This window comes from Acomys russatus, chromosome 13 (genome assembly GCF_903995435.1).
Source record: "Acomys russatus chromosome 13, mAcoRus1.1, whole genome shotgun sequence".
NCBI lineage: Eukaryota > Metazoa > Chordata > Mammalia > Rodentia > Muridae > Acomys > Acomys russatus.
Genome location: NC_067149.1, coordinates 18,478,220 through 18,490,922, shown reverse-complemented (window position 1 = coordinate 18,490,922; position 12,703 = coordinate 18,478,220). Strand labels below are relative to the sequence as shown.

Sequence of the window (12,703 nt, the reverse complement as noted above, 5' to 3'; positions counted from 1 at the left end):
CAAAGCTCCTTGAGAACTTCAAAAACAAATGTTCCCTCTTCAATAGTGAACTGCCCTTTCTTCTTCCCCAAATCATTTCCAGAAGAACTGTCAAAATAAGCAGTCCCTTGTCTCCTGCTCAGCAGCTCTGCCTGAGTGACCCTGTTAAAACATGCCCACCAACACAAAATGACACTAGCAGGCCTCCGCATTCTGAGTTGGTCCTCCACAGACACCCTTGTGGCTCAGCACCCACCCTGCCTTCACAGTTCCCATCAGGGCAACCTTTCCACTGTTCTACCACATCTGTGGCTCTCCACTGTGGCTCACCTAGGCTTAGAAACAGAAAGCAAAACTCCACCTGATAACAACCACTACAACTATCAGAACTTATAAGCATCAATGCTTTACAAGCTTTAAAAGTTGCAATCAGTTGAATCCTTGTAAGAACCCTATACAGTTTTGTTTATTTTATGCCATGCAAGTGGCAGACTCGGGACTTGAATTCAGAATTCCCACTTTCTTTTTCTTTTCTTTCTTTCTTTTTTTCTTTTCTTTTCTTTTTTTTTTTTTTTTTTTTTTTTTTTTTTTTTTTTTTTTTTTTTTTTTGAGACAGGGTTTCTCTATGTTATCTTGGCCTTCCTGGACTCACTTTGTAGGCCAGCCTCGAACTCACAAGGATCCACCTGCCTCAGCCTCCCGAGTGCAGGCACCACCATGTCTGGCCCAGGATTCCCACTTTCAATTGGAAGTTTATCCTCTTGCAGGGGTTAAATGAGGACCTGCATGCTACTTGCTTCACCCTTAGTCCAACTCGCCCTTCAAGCCAGTAGCAGGCACATAGTCTGCTTTCTGAGCACCTTTGGTCAAGCTGAGCATTTTATCATTGTATGTACCACGTGACCAAAGTCTTCCTTCTCCTATTCCAACCTCAACTGACACACTAATCTCAGCTACCGGCTCTCCTTCATCCAGGTCCAAATCATTACAGCAGGCTTTGACTTCGAGTTTTGCTGTTGATGGGATTCTCTTCCTTCCTGCTGTCAGCCCTGAGCCTAGAAACAACTGTCTAACCAAGATGACTGCCTCTCCACAGAGCAGAGTGAGCCTCGGCTCCAACATGTGCTGCTTTGCCCTGCGGATTCTCCCTACTGGTCTTTCTGCTTCCAACAGCCATCCTTTAATGTCTGTCTAGCTCTTCCTCTCTTAAGCTGATAAGGAAATTCACACTCCCCTCAAGAACAGTATGGATGAACTGCTGATGCTCCACAGCAGCCTGCATGTTCCTGTTTACCTGTCCACATTTACAACTGGTATGGTAATAGGAGGCAGAACTTGATCACCCCATTTGCATTACGTTCAGTATGTCGTAAGAACCGGTGTTGGCTTTAAGTGATCTTTATTATCCTTCTCCAGCCCTAAAGTTCACAGATTCAGCTGAGGGCGTAACTTTAAGGCCCAGCTGACTCACCCTGACGGCTCCTTCTTTAGTGGAACTTCAACTAGGGCAGGTTTGGCATAAACAGGCCATACAAATTTTGGCAAATAAATCACACTTTTAACATTTTAAAGAAAAAGTCCTGTACTAGCTAGTTTCATGTCAACCTGACACAAACTAGAGTTTTTGACAGAAGGAATTTCAACTGAGAAAAATGTCTCTTTAACATGGGTCTGTGGGCATGTCTATGAGGCATTTTCTTGATTGACAATTGATGTGGCAGGGTCAAACTGATCGTGGGTAGTACCACACTTGGGCTGTGGCCCTGGATGCTATAAGAAAGGAAGCTGAGTAATCCACAAAAGAAAGCCAGTAACCAGAACTTCCCTATGGCTTTTGCATCAGCACCTGCATCTGTTCCTTCCTTGAGTTCCTGACCTGACTTTCTTTGACAATGGACTGTAGCATAGAAGTGTAAGCTGAAGTGCTCTTCAAATTGCTTTTGGTCATGGTGTCTTATCACAGCAACAGAAACCCTAAGACAAAGCCTCATGTATATCCTTATTTTAAAAAAACTAAGACAGGCTTTATTTCTTTCCAGGTGCAACAAGGCTAGCTACTTGTCATTTCGTGAGCCCAAGCTATGTGCCAGACCACATATAAAGAAGCATTCTTCTCCTCACTTTACCTGTTCCTCATAATCACCAAGTTAAGCAGGTAGTGGAGCTAGAGCTTCAGACTGAGTGGCAGGGCAGAAGGCAAACATGTACCTCTTCCAATACACTCCTAAGTCAGTGTGCATGCACTCTCAACCAACCAAACAAATACAGTGCTGCAATTGGCAATTAATTAGTGATTCTACAACTGAAACTTATAGCTTAACATGAGTGTTGCTGTGGCACTTTATCTATACCCAAAGTAACATTTTAAATACTACCTTCCACAGGGCACTCGAATGGCTTTGTTCCCAGGTGGGTGATACTGTGGCCCTTCAGATGCTCTGCTCTAGTGAATGACTTGCCACAGCCTTCCACAGGGCAGGTGAACCTCCGGTCATCATCATGTTTCCTGAAACAAAAAAATGAAGAAACAATTATTACTCATAGGCATGAAGCTTTAGACCCAGAAATGGTATGCTCTCTCTATGAACTTTGGAATGTCCACAAAGGGTTTATATAGCTGCCCCATAATCAGAAATCCCACTTTGATAGTTAAGGAGGCCCCAAAGCCAGACACAGAACAATTAGTGCTACAACAATCTAGGAAGAGCTGACTGAGTTCCAAAGGAGAGAATGAAGCAATCTAAACTGTTTACAAGTCTCTATGGGCAATGCGCTTTCTGAGCCACAGATAGCAAGAAACCACACTTGCACAGCTCAGCAGCAGTAGGAAAGAATCCTTTGTAAAGACTGTCTTTTTCTAAGTGATGCTTTCATTCAGAGCACCTCGGGCCCCAGTTATGCAAATATACATAGGGCACCCACCCTCTCTGAGTCTATATAATACCAGTGTCAGAGCTGTGACCAGGATGAAACAAGCAACACTGAACATCAGGAGTATAAAGACCCCTAGTTGTCATCATTACTGAAAGTTTGCAAGAACATGAAGAAGAGTATTTTTCAACATTTAAAGGGAAAAAGTGTGATTGTGTTGATGGTATGTTATACAGGAAACAATTGTTGTCAAGAGAAGAGATTCTTAATGCTTTTCTTACAGTTTTCTGATTTTCTAAAACATTGACATTGAGCTCCACTTTAAACTGCCTGAAATCTGCAAGCAATTCACTAGAAGTGGTCTGTGATACATATAGAACCTAAATACCAAAATGCAAGGTTTACCTTTTGTGCCTTAACAGTTTGGACATACTGGTGAAGGTCCAGCCACAACTGTCTGAGTCACAAATAAATGGTCTTTCACCTTGTAAGAGAAAAAAACAACAGCATAACTATGAATGTAATAGTTGCCAGCAAGCATGTGTCCACACATGGCGCATACTCCAGCTTATACCTGTGTGACTTCGCAGGTGAATTTTCAGTCTGCAGGCTTTGTCATATTGTTTATTGCATCCAGGAAAGGAACAGGAAAAGAGCTCTTGTTCCCTGAAGTGGGCTCTGTTATGGGAAAACAGGGCACTCACTGTGATGAATGTCTTCTCACAGCCTGAGTGAAGAAAACACAAGCTCAGATCACAGGACAAATGCACACTGTACAGTTTACACTGTCTATAGCCCTGGGGTTCATTCACAATGAGCAAACAAGGAAAGACATGACTGGGAAAGCATCTGTGCAAAGCCCTGTCCACCAATACTGAGCCTTCTAGATGCTACAGCAGGGGCAGCACACACAGACCACTTGCTGCAGTGTGATGTAGAGACAGCAACAAGTGATTAAGAGGATGTCCTCCAACCATTCAGCCTTTGCTCCAGTTCTGTAGCCAACTCTGCATAAACTATGTATGTCTCCCACAAACTCAGTTGGCAATGCTGTCTGAAACCCAAGAAATCAGCAGGACAAATTGAACACTAATGATCAAGATTTAGTCTGGTACAGCTGTGCAGGGCAGCAACCATCTCACTAGCTCAGATTTTCATCCCATTGGGGTGATACTGCATCCTTCACACTCTGCAATTTCCTTCAGCCTCTGTAGCTGGCGCCCCACATCTTATCATCTCCTTCTCTTTTACCCTTTCCTCAGGTTCCTGTTCACTTCACTTTTGTCCTAACAGCCCCAACCCACCCCATGCCATCTGCCCAAGCAATCTACACTTAAGTAATTCCTACATCAACACTTCTTTGACAAAAATGTCTGGTACTCAAGCAAAGTGGAAAATAAAAAGCTGAAAGATGTTTAGAAGGTATCTTTGTTGCAGCTCTTTCTCAGACTCTCTAAAATGCAATCACCATGACTGGGAAGCACTGTACAGTACTACATAAAAGTAGCAGCCTGGGGAATTTCTATCCTATCCAAAAGTCCTCTTCCTTATTTCTTCAGTCTGTCTGCTTTGCTACTTAGGATGCAAGTGATTAGGTTGATCTGAACACTAGCGTTCTCTGCCTTAGCAACAGCCCTCACCACCCCCTATCAATAGGCATCCTCCTTTACCTTGATCTTATATCTGTGATCTTTTACTTGAAGCCTTCCACCATTCCCACTGCCACTTCCTGGCTCCTATTGTCAAAAGAACCCCTCCTTGACTAGATGCTTAATGATGCTCCCCTGGTCCCTCTACCAGCTTCTATGTAAGTCCAACTGATCAGCCAACAGGAGAACATCAGAGGCACCTCACGAGTTGAAGTGAGGGGATCCCTGTTCTTCCGGTATGACACACAGAATGGTGAGACCTGCAGCCACCATTCCCACATCAGGAAATCAGTGCAGATGGCTTTCAATCAGCAGCCTGATGACTTCTACATAGTACTGTATCAGACAGTCTGTGGGCATTTAAGAACACAATACTAGAATCTGTTGCTAAACCCTACATATGAGCATACTCTACAATGCACGTGTTAACTACAGCAGAGTGTATATACATGTTAATGTGCATGCTAGATGCTGGCTAACAGTAAGGAAGAACCTGAGGATCTGTCAGAAATAAAGACACAAAAGCAGATATGTCATACACCTGACGAACACCTGACGATGGTGGTTGCAGAGGCCCACCCTGGTGAAGGAGCATCACTCTATGCATAATACTGGGAAGGATAAAAGTTTGATTCACAGTATAAGGTGTCCGTTAATCAGTTGGGCTTTCATAGAGGCTGGAGTATTTAAAGGTGGCGGATTTAGCCGTCTGTGTCTTGGATTCTGACTCATCTAGTATTTTTTTTTTTTTCCTTGAGACAGGGTGTCTCTGTGTATCCTTTCTGTCCTGGACTTGCTTTATAGACCAGACTGGGCTCGAACTCATAGAGATCAGCCTGCCTCTGCCTCCCTGAATGACGGGATTAAAGGCGCGCACGACTGGCTTCGTCCGAGTAGATTGTGAAAAATAAAGACTCGACTCAACTGAACTCTGAGAAAGTGGTCGCTTTCAGTGGAAGCATCTTAACAAAGGGTTTGTCGCCTCCCCCAGGATAGCTGTGACTATGCACGCCACGTCCCCCTCGGAAACCAGAGCTTCGTATCTAACTACTCTAAAGGAATCTGAACACAAACAAGGGAGTGTTTTCTTTGCTCGCTTCTTACGTAGGTCAGGATACGTCCCGGTAAACTCTACCCAAACAGCGACTCTGAGCTCAGCCCTTGGGCCCAGACCCCGATGGGTCCCGCCCGCCCCCGCAAGGTCCCTGAGTAGTGCTCACCTGGGAAATCACACTTGTAGGGCCGCTCGGGCTCGAAGTGGCTGCGCTGGTGGGAGTTGAGCTTGGCGTGTGTGGGGAAGCGCTCGGCGCACACCTCGCACTTGAACAGGCTCTCCTGCTCGTGGCCCTTCATGTGCGCCTTGAGGTTGTACACCGTGGTGAACTTCTTGCCACAGCCGCCCACGGGGCAGCCAAAGGGCCGCAGCTTGTCGTGCGACTGCAGGTGTCGCTTGAGCTTGTAGGAGGTGGTGAAGGCCCAGCCGCAGCCATCCAGCGGGCACTTGAAAGGCCGCCGGCCCTGGAGGCTGCCGTGCGTCAGCAGGTGCACCTTCAACTGGTGCTTCTTGGCGAAGCTCAGCGCGCACTGCGGCTCGGGACAGCGGTAGGCTGGAGAGCCGGCGCTGGCGGCCACCGGCCCGCGGCGGGACGCAACAGCGCTCGCGGGCTCCAGGCCCGGGGTGTTCTCAGGATGCAGGCCCGGGGTGGCTGGCGCGGGCGCGGCGGCGGCCAGTGTGAAGACGCCGCGATCGAAGCGCACCAAGAGGTCCTGGTTGTGGATGGTGACGGTGCCTGCCAGAGCCGAACCGGGGGCGGCGGCGGTCGGGACCTGTTCCGTGGGGCTCGCGCCGGGGCTGGGCTCTATCTCCTCTTGCCCGTGGGCGTCGGCCGCGCGCGGCACTTCCAGCAGTACCACGAAAGAGTCGCCGCCGTCCTCGGGGGGCGGCGGGCTCGACTCCGGGGCCTCGTCCTGATGCGGCCCGGGCCCGCCATCTTCCGGGCCCCTCAGCAGCAGCAGGCGGCGGCGTCCGGGACCAGTACCGAGGGACGGCCCTGCGCCGCGGCGAAGTCGGCTTGGGCCACCGCCATGTTGGTCTCCGCGCACGGCCGGAGCGGCGAGCACGGCCGGGAGATCCATCCTAGGCCCAGCTGAGGCGTCCGAGCCGCAGCTACCGGAGAAGAGCGGCCCCGACTTGCCAGGCATGCGCGCGACACCCAGGTCCCGCCCCCACCACCCCTCCGGGAGTTTCTGTCAAAGCCCGGCGTAGAGTACAGCCTAGAATCGCATCTCCAGCTGCGCGTGCGCAGGAGCCGTGGGCGTGGCGCGCGAGGGCTGTCGGGACTGTGGTCACGAGGGCGCCGGGGGGTGGGGCAGGGGCGGGGCTTCCAACTTAAGTGTGCTTTGGTTTGAGTCCCAGCTTGGAAAAAGGATCTTCAGCCTTTGGCTCTGACTCTTGCATCTGGGTGGTGCAAAGGAAGGAAAGCTAATCGCGCTTCCTAAGAGTTCCTTGTGCTCTCTTTGCTTTGAAAGTACCAGCTGATTCAATCTGTGATTGCCAGGTGTGAGGAAACAGGTTTACTTGCTGCCGCATGGCTCAGAACTGGCAGTCGGGCTTTGAATGTCTCCAATTTGCTTGCCATCTCCTCAAGTGCACGTCTACTGCTGCTACTGTGCTACAGACCTGGTTTGCCCTGTAGCCGGTCCTAATGGGATGCCTGCTAAACCACCAAGGACATTCCTTCCTGGACACAGTATCAGCCATGCAAAGTTACCAGTTGTTCCATGGGCCCTGCTGCCCGACTTTTCCCATATGGATTTATCTCAGTCTCTCCACTTCTGACGTCACCACTCGAATTCAAACTTACTTCACTCCTATGTTCTCAAATAACCAAGGGACCAGTTCTCAGCCTCCTTCACCCAACTGCCCCCTCCCTGCCAAGCCCCCATTCCTCTCTCCCCACCCCCTCCCCCTGCCCCTCTCTGCCTGCCTGTTTTCTGCAGGGCAGGCATTAAACTTCTGAAAGTGCAAATAGTATTAAAACTTTGCAAACTTGCCTTTTGCACCCACACTGATTTACCCTCATCTCCCACTAATCTGCCCCTTAATTGCAAGACAATGCCCTTCCCTCTATACCTCCACCAAGAGGGGTGGATGTCTACACAAAAACTACATGAATGTTTATAGTAGCCTTGGTTATAGTAACTCGCCAGTGGAAACAACCCAAGTGTTCATCATCAAATGAATATGTGTTCATACAGTGGAATATTTTTGAACTGTAACATAGAATTTTGCAAGTTATGTCGTGGCCAAGCTTAGTGAAAAATATTTCAGACACAAAGAGGATGTGTTATAATAATGCCGTGTATATGAAATTTCCAGAAGAGCTGAGTCTGTACAGACAGTAATTAATGGCTGCTCATGGCTGTAGGGGGATGGGGAATTAGGACTAGCTTCTAATAAGGATGAGTTCCCTGGGGAACAAAAGGTTTTCGCATTAGAGGTGTTGATTGAACAGACGTCTTATATACAAAAGCACTGGCAGCGATGACTCTTACGTTTCAATTAAAAATATGTTTAAAAATCAGCACAGAAACAGGAAGACCACGTCTGTTAGTATGAAATGGCATTGCCTGTCTATGCATGCACTTACATACTCTGAAAAACTTTTCTAGAAAGATCCTTGATGCCACTTTTGTGGTGAGGCGGAGAAAGGGGCTCTGGGTACACCATAGATTTCCATGGGCACTATTGAGTTTATAATTAGGTGTTTGTGTGTGCACGTGCACACCATGGCATGCAGGGGTCAGAGGGCAGCATAACAACAGTCAGTTCACTGCTTCCACCATGTAGTTTCTGGAGAGTCTAACTTGGGTCATCAGGCTTGGTAGCAGGCACCTTTAAGCACTGACCCACCTCATTGGCCCTAGTGGGTTTGTTTTAGACTACAAGCAAATATCTTAGAAATTAAAGTCTAGATTTAGGAACTATTTTTCTACAATGGAAAATGTTTTGATAGTTCCTTAAAAACTTAGATATAAAACTATCAAGTGATCCCATAGTTAGAGTTCTGGCTGCAGAACCGAGAGCTGAAAGCAGGGCTTAGGGTAGACACATGCACATCTGGCTCACAGCAGGACTCACAGGAGCCCACAAGCCTTTCAGCGGCCGAGTGGCTAAGCAAATGTGGCCTATGATATGCAGTCCACGGAAGGACATTCTGCTCCAGCCTGCAACGTGGATGAACCCAAGGACACGACACTGGGCAAGCCAATCATAGCAGGAGAAGTGCTATGTGATGCCTCTGGAACACACAACGCATAGGAAGAGAGTAGGCTGGTGGATGCCAGGGGCTGGGGAGGGGACCATGTTAGCTAGGGGGTCATGAAAAGCTCCTAGACCCAGGCAGTGGGGACTGCTGCATAGCACCATGGAGTCACTGGGCCACTGAGTTGCGTGCTGGAAAGTGGTTGGGATGATAAACTTATATGCATGTTATTACAATGCAAGGAAAAAGCAATGTGTTGGAAAGCAGTGGGCAGCATGTGGACATTATTCTCTTCTGTGTTTTCTGCCTTTTCAAGGGTATCTTAGTAGTTTCAGGACATCTGTCATGGGGTAGATTCAGCCTCCTGGGTTTCAAGGAGTCATCTTGCCTGCTCTGCAGTGCGCTCTCCACTGTGGTTTCTCTAGGCCTCCTGACCCCATCTCCTTCTCCCTTCTGCTAGACTTCCCCCTCTTTTTCTTCTGCTCCCTTCAAGTTCGGGTGCTCAGGTCCTAGCTCCAGCAAGGACCAGGGAAGCCACTGTGGTTTTCAGGCAGAGGTATGGCATGCTGTTGTTGAGTTCTGCAAGGATCTCCCCAGGAGTACAATTAGGCTGAGAACGGAGGCAGGGAACCTACACAGAGGCCCGTGGGAAATCTGAGCAAGACTGGTCTCATGGGCAACAGAGGAGGCCAGTGAGAACGGAGCCCACTCCACATTCCCCAGTTAGCGTAGATTGCCTGTCCACACCGCTGTGCTGGTGCACACATCTCAGTATCTCTTCACAAGATGGTGGCTTGTTTTTTTTTTTTTTTGTTTGTTTGTTTGTTTTGTTTTTTAATGATACTATATGCATTTATCTGTTCAACTAAATTTTACGTGTGTGTGTGTGTGTGTGTGTGTGTGTGTGTGTGTGTGTGTGTGTACTAAATATGTGTTCTACCACTGAGCCTCCCCTCAGCCTCTCTAAGAATTACATTTTTATAAACAAACATGTTCCTGGCTTTTAGGGGAAAAAAATAGAATAGTCCCAGCTATTGGTTATAATCTCATTATATTTCAGTTACACTTATATGAAATTGAACTAAATTTACTTTAAATGAATTAAAATGTCAAAATTTACAATTCAATTTCTTGGTCACATTAGCCACATCTGAATACTGGCTAGGCTTCGTGAGTTATCTGTTGTATGGGAAGTCAAGGACTGAAAGCTTGTGTTGACTGTTGGCTACTGTATCCTGCACAGTGCAGGGATGTTCCTCAGCGGGGCCTTCATGGGACAACAGTGCACACACAAGGTAGGGGAGTAGAGGGGTCACCTCAGTGCCACCTTCTGCTTGATTCTCTGCTGTGACACTACATAGAGAATACAGGAAAGCCAAGCTTACCTCTCAGTGGAGATGCAGGTATTGTGGCTCTGCTGGCCATATTTGGAAACTGAGGCTCAGAGGCCCTGGTCTCTCACCGAAGAAGGCTCCACACCTACTTTTTGATTTAGGAAACTTTTATTTTATGCAAGAAACACAGACCAAGATACCAGAAATCAAGCTTTGACCTCAGCTATGGCTCCGCTGGTGTGCTAGAGGCTTATTCAAAAGGTGCGCTGGGAGGCTGTGGAACCTTCAGAGGCAGGGCTGGTGGGAAGCCTTTAGGTTACAGGGACATGGCCTTGAGGGACTGCAGGACTTGTGTCAAAGCTTCTCTTCTCCGCTTCCTGGATTATAGTGTAAGCAGTTTGTTCTGCCACGTACTCCCTTACCAGTGTCATTTGACACTGTTGCCAGAGACCCAAAGCAAAGCAATATGACTTCCTGTTCCTGGCTGGGGACATCCAGAACTGTCAGCCAAAAAAAAAAAATCCTTTTCTCTGTGTAAGTTAATTTCCTCTCAGCCTTGGCTCAGCTTAGGGGACTGCAGGAGAGGTGGCCTGGTGAAGACTGAAGGGGGCAGGGGTAGCCCTGAGAGTGACCCTGAAAGCTGGTTGGATTGCAGGGCCTGGAGAAGGTGTGACATCCCAGCTTTAAGCAAATGCAGCTCCTGCAGGATTCCACATCCCCGAAACCTCTGGACGTGCTTTGTTCTGTTCCTCAGGTTCACACAGCTGGCCTGGAAAGTATCTTCTCTTAGCTCCACATGTTCCAGCACTTGGCCTCTTTGCCTCAGACACCGTGTTGCCCACTCCTGCTAGCCCACTTTATGCCATGTACTTGCTTCTACTTTATTCTTTATTTTCTGTCTGTTCTCCTTCCCATACTCCTCAGCATCAAGGACTTGGTGTGAGCCCTGTGTGTACCATGCCTGGTTCTGGAACCAGAAGTGATGAAATAAACAAGGGATGGGCAGATGGCTTGGAGAACAGTGTGGGGACATTGGTGGACAGAAGACTGAATGGCACATTGAGAAGGTCACAGAGAACCCTGGGAGGCTGGTGCCAGCTTGGCCAGCACTCAAGGTCCCTTCCTGTCCAAGCTGGAGTTCACTCCACTGCAGGTTTATGCCCATGAACAACCTGTCCTCGATCCAATGGTCAAAGACAAATGCTTCCACCTCGATAGGCCTCTGTGGTTCACTATGTGGGACACTAAGAGTGCTATGTAGGGTACAGAGTGGAGGGAGGGTAGCAAGCTGAGTGGGGAGGGCAGTGAGAAGGAGGGGGTCAAGAGGGCCCTAACTTTTCTCAGGGACGTAGGGCCTGCTGTAGCACTTGTTCATCTGCCACCTCGTAGGGAAGTGTCACCGCCAAGCCACTATTCTCCTGCATTGTCTGGCAGATGATCTCATAGGCTTTGGGGTTCCCGGACCAGCAGCGCCGTGCCACCTGCAGAAGACAAGGACAAGATGCTGGTTCCAAGATCACAGGGCTCTTCCCATGGTATCCTGCCCTGCCCCCAACTCTAATTGGGGGGTTTCAGAGTCTCCTTTGTATCTGCCCAGCTCAATCCTTGCTTTAAAAAAAAAACAAAACAAATAAAACAAAACACCAAACAAACAACAACAACCCCTGGAATATGTAACTGACTCACGCTCTTTTCAACCTGAAACCAGCTATTGTTCTACTGGGTCCTATCTCCCACCTCTAAGAATGAGCTGGCATTTATGGAGGGCACCCCTCCCACCCTCCCTCCTCCCCCGGCCAGCACAAGCTCATCCCTAGCACCTATCTTTTCCCCTTTCAGAATCTTCATCACCAGCTGCAAGATCCCTCCCTAGCCTGCTTCATCCCCAATGTCCTTGGCACCATTCCCCGCTCCCCTCCAGGTGCCACCCACAATCTCCAAGCCTCCCCGCGGCCACAGCACTGCCAGCAAGGTCTCCTAGGAGGAAACCCCATCATGGCGCACTCCAACTCTTAGGGTCTGAATGTAGAGCTCAGGCTACTGCTGAAGTACTGAAGTTTAGTGCCTGCCTCCAGGGACAACCTCTGTTGCCCCAAGCCACTGTCTGCACTCTGGTTCTTTGCTCTGGAGTCCCTTCTCAGTTTGCTCATACCCTATATACCTTTCCTCATCATTACCTGACCTCTGTTCTCTGGTTGACCTGTTCCCGGTGGCTTGGGAGAGGAATCTGCCCCCTTTCCCCTACAGGATGCTGTGTTACTTCAACGATGATGGGTCATAGATTCAGGCTAAAAGGCTCATCTGGTTTCTGAAGCGTGCTCTTTGACTGCCTTTGGAGGTGGCAGTGAAGGCTGGTGTAGCTGCCTGGCATGGACAAAGCCCGCTGAGCACAGCAAAAAGGAGTGCAGGGGAAGGTGTGCCTTAAAGGGGAGATCTTGGGGCCAGAGTACAGCAAAATGATGGAGCTCAGCATGCCCAAGGCCCTGCATCCCATCCCATTCTCCAAATGGTAAGACCCCAACACCGGTGCTGGGGGGGCACTTCAGGAGGAAGGGCTGAGCCCACCATAGTCCATCTGCATGCACAGAAGCTATACCACAGTGTG

The 12,703-nt window shown here is 48.7% G+C and overlaps 2 protein-coding genes across 4 annotated transcripts in view; both read right to left on the bottom strand.

The window, feature by feature from the left end:
• The window catches only part of Zxdc (ZXD family zinc finger C), a 32,378-nt gene extending 25,617 nt beyond the window's left edge, over positions 1-6,761 (bottom strand). The window contains exons 1-4 of one of the 3 annotated variants that reach the window (XR_007831612.1): positions 5,720-6,759; positions 3,425-3,577; positions 3,256-3,334; positions 2,355-2,485 (exon numbers count right to left, since the gene is read on the bottom strand). Coding sequence is in view for 2 of the 3 variants with exons in the window: in XM_051154900.1 (XP_051010857.1) it covers positions 2,355-2,485; positions 3,256-3,334; positions 3,425-3,577; positions 5,720-6,701 (1,345 nt within the window). In the remaining variant the exon portion in view is untranslated. Of the gene's footprint in view, positions 1-2,354; positions 2,486-3,255; positions 3,335-3,424; positions 3,578-5,719 lie in introns of all 3 variants that reach the window. The other 2 variants (XM_051154900.1, XM_051154901.1) reach the window with 2 other exon arrangements.
• Positions 6,762-11,153: 4,392 nt separating this feature from the next.
• Positions 11,154-12,703, bottom strand: part of Uroc1 (urocanate hydratase 1) — a 29,256-nt gene continuing 27,706 nt past the window's right edge. Inside the window, exon 20 of the mRNA XM_051154899.1 lies at positions 11,154-11,579. Coding sequence (XP_051010856.1) covers positions 11,439-11,579 — 141 coding nt within the window. The 3' untranslated portion in view covers positions 11,154-11,438. The remainder of the gene's footprint in view (positions 11,580-12,703) is intronic.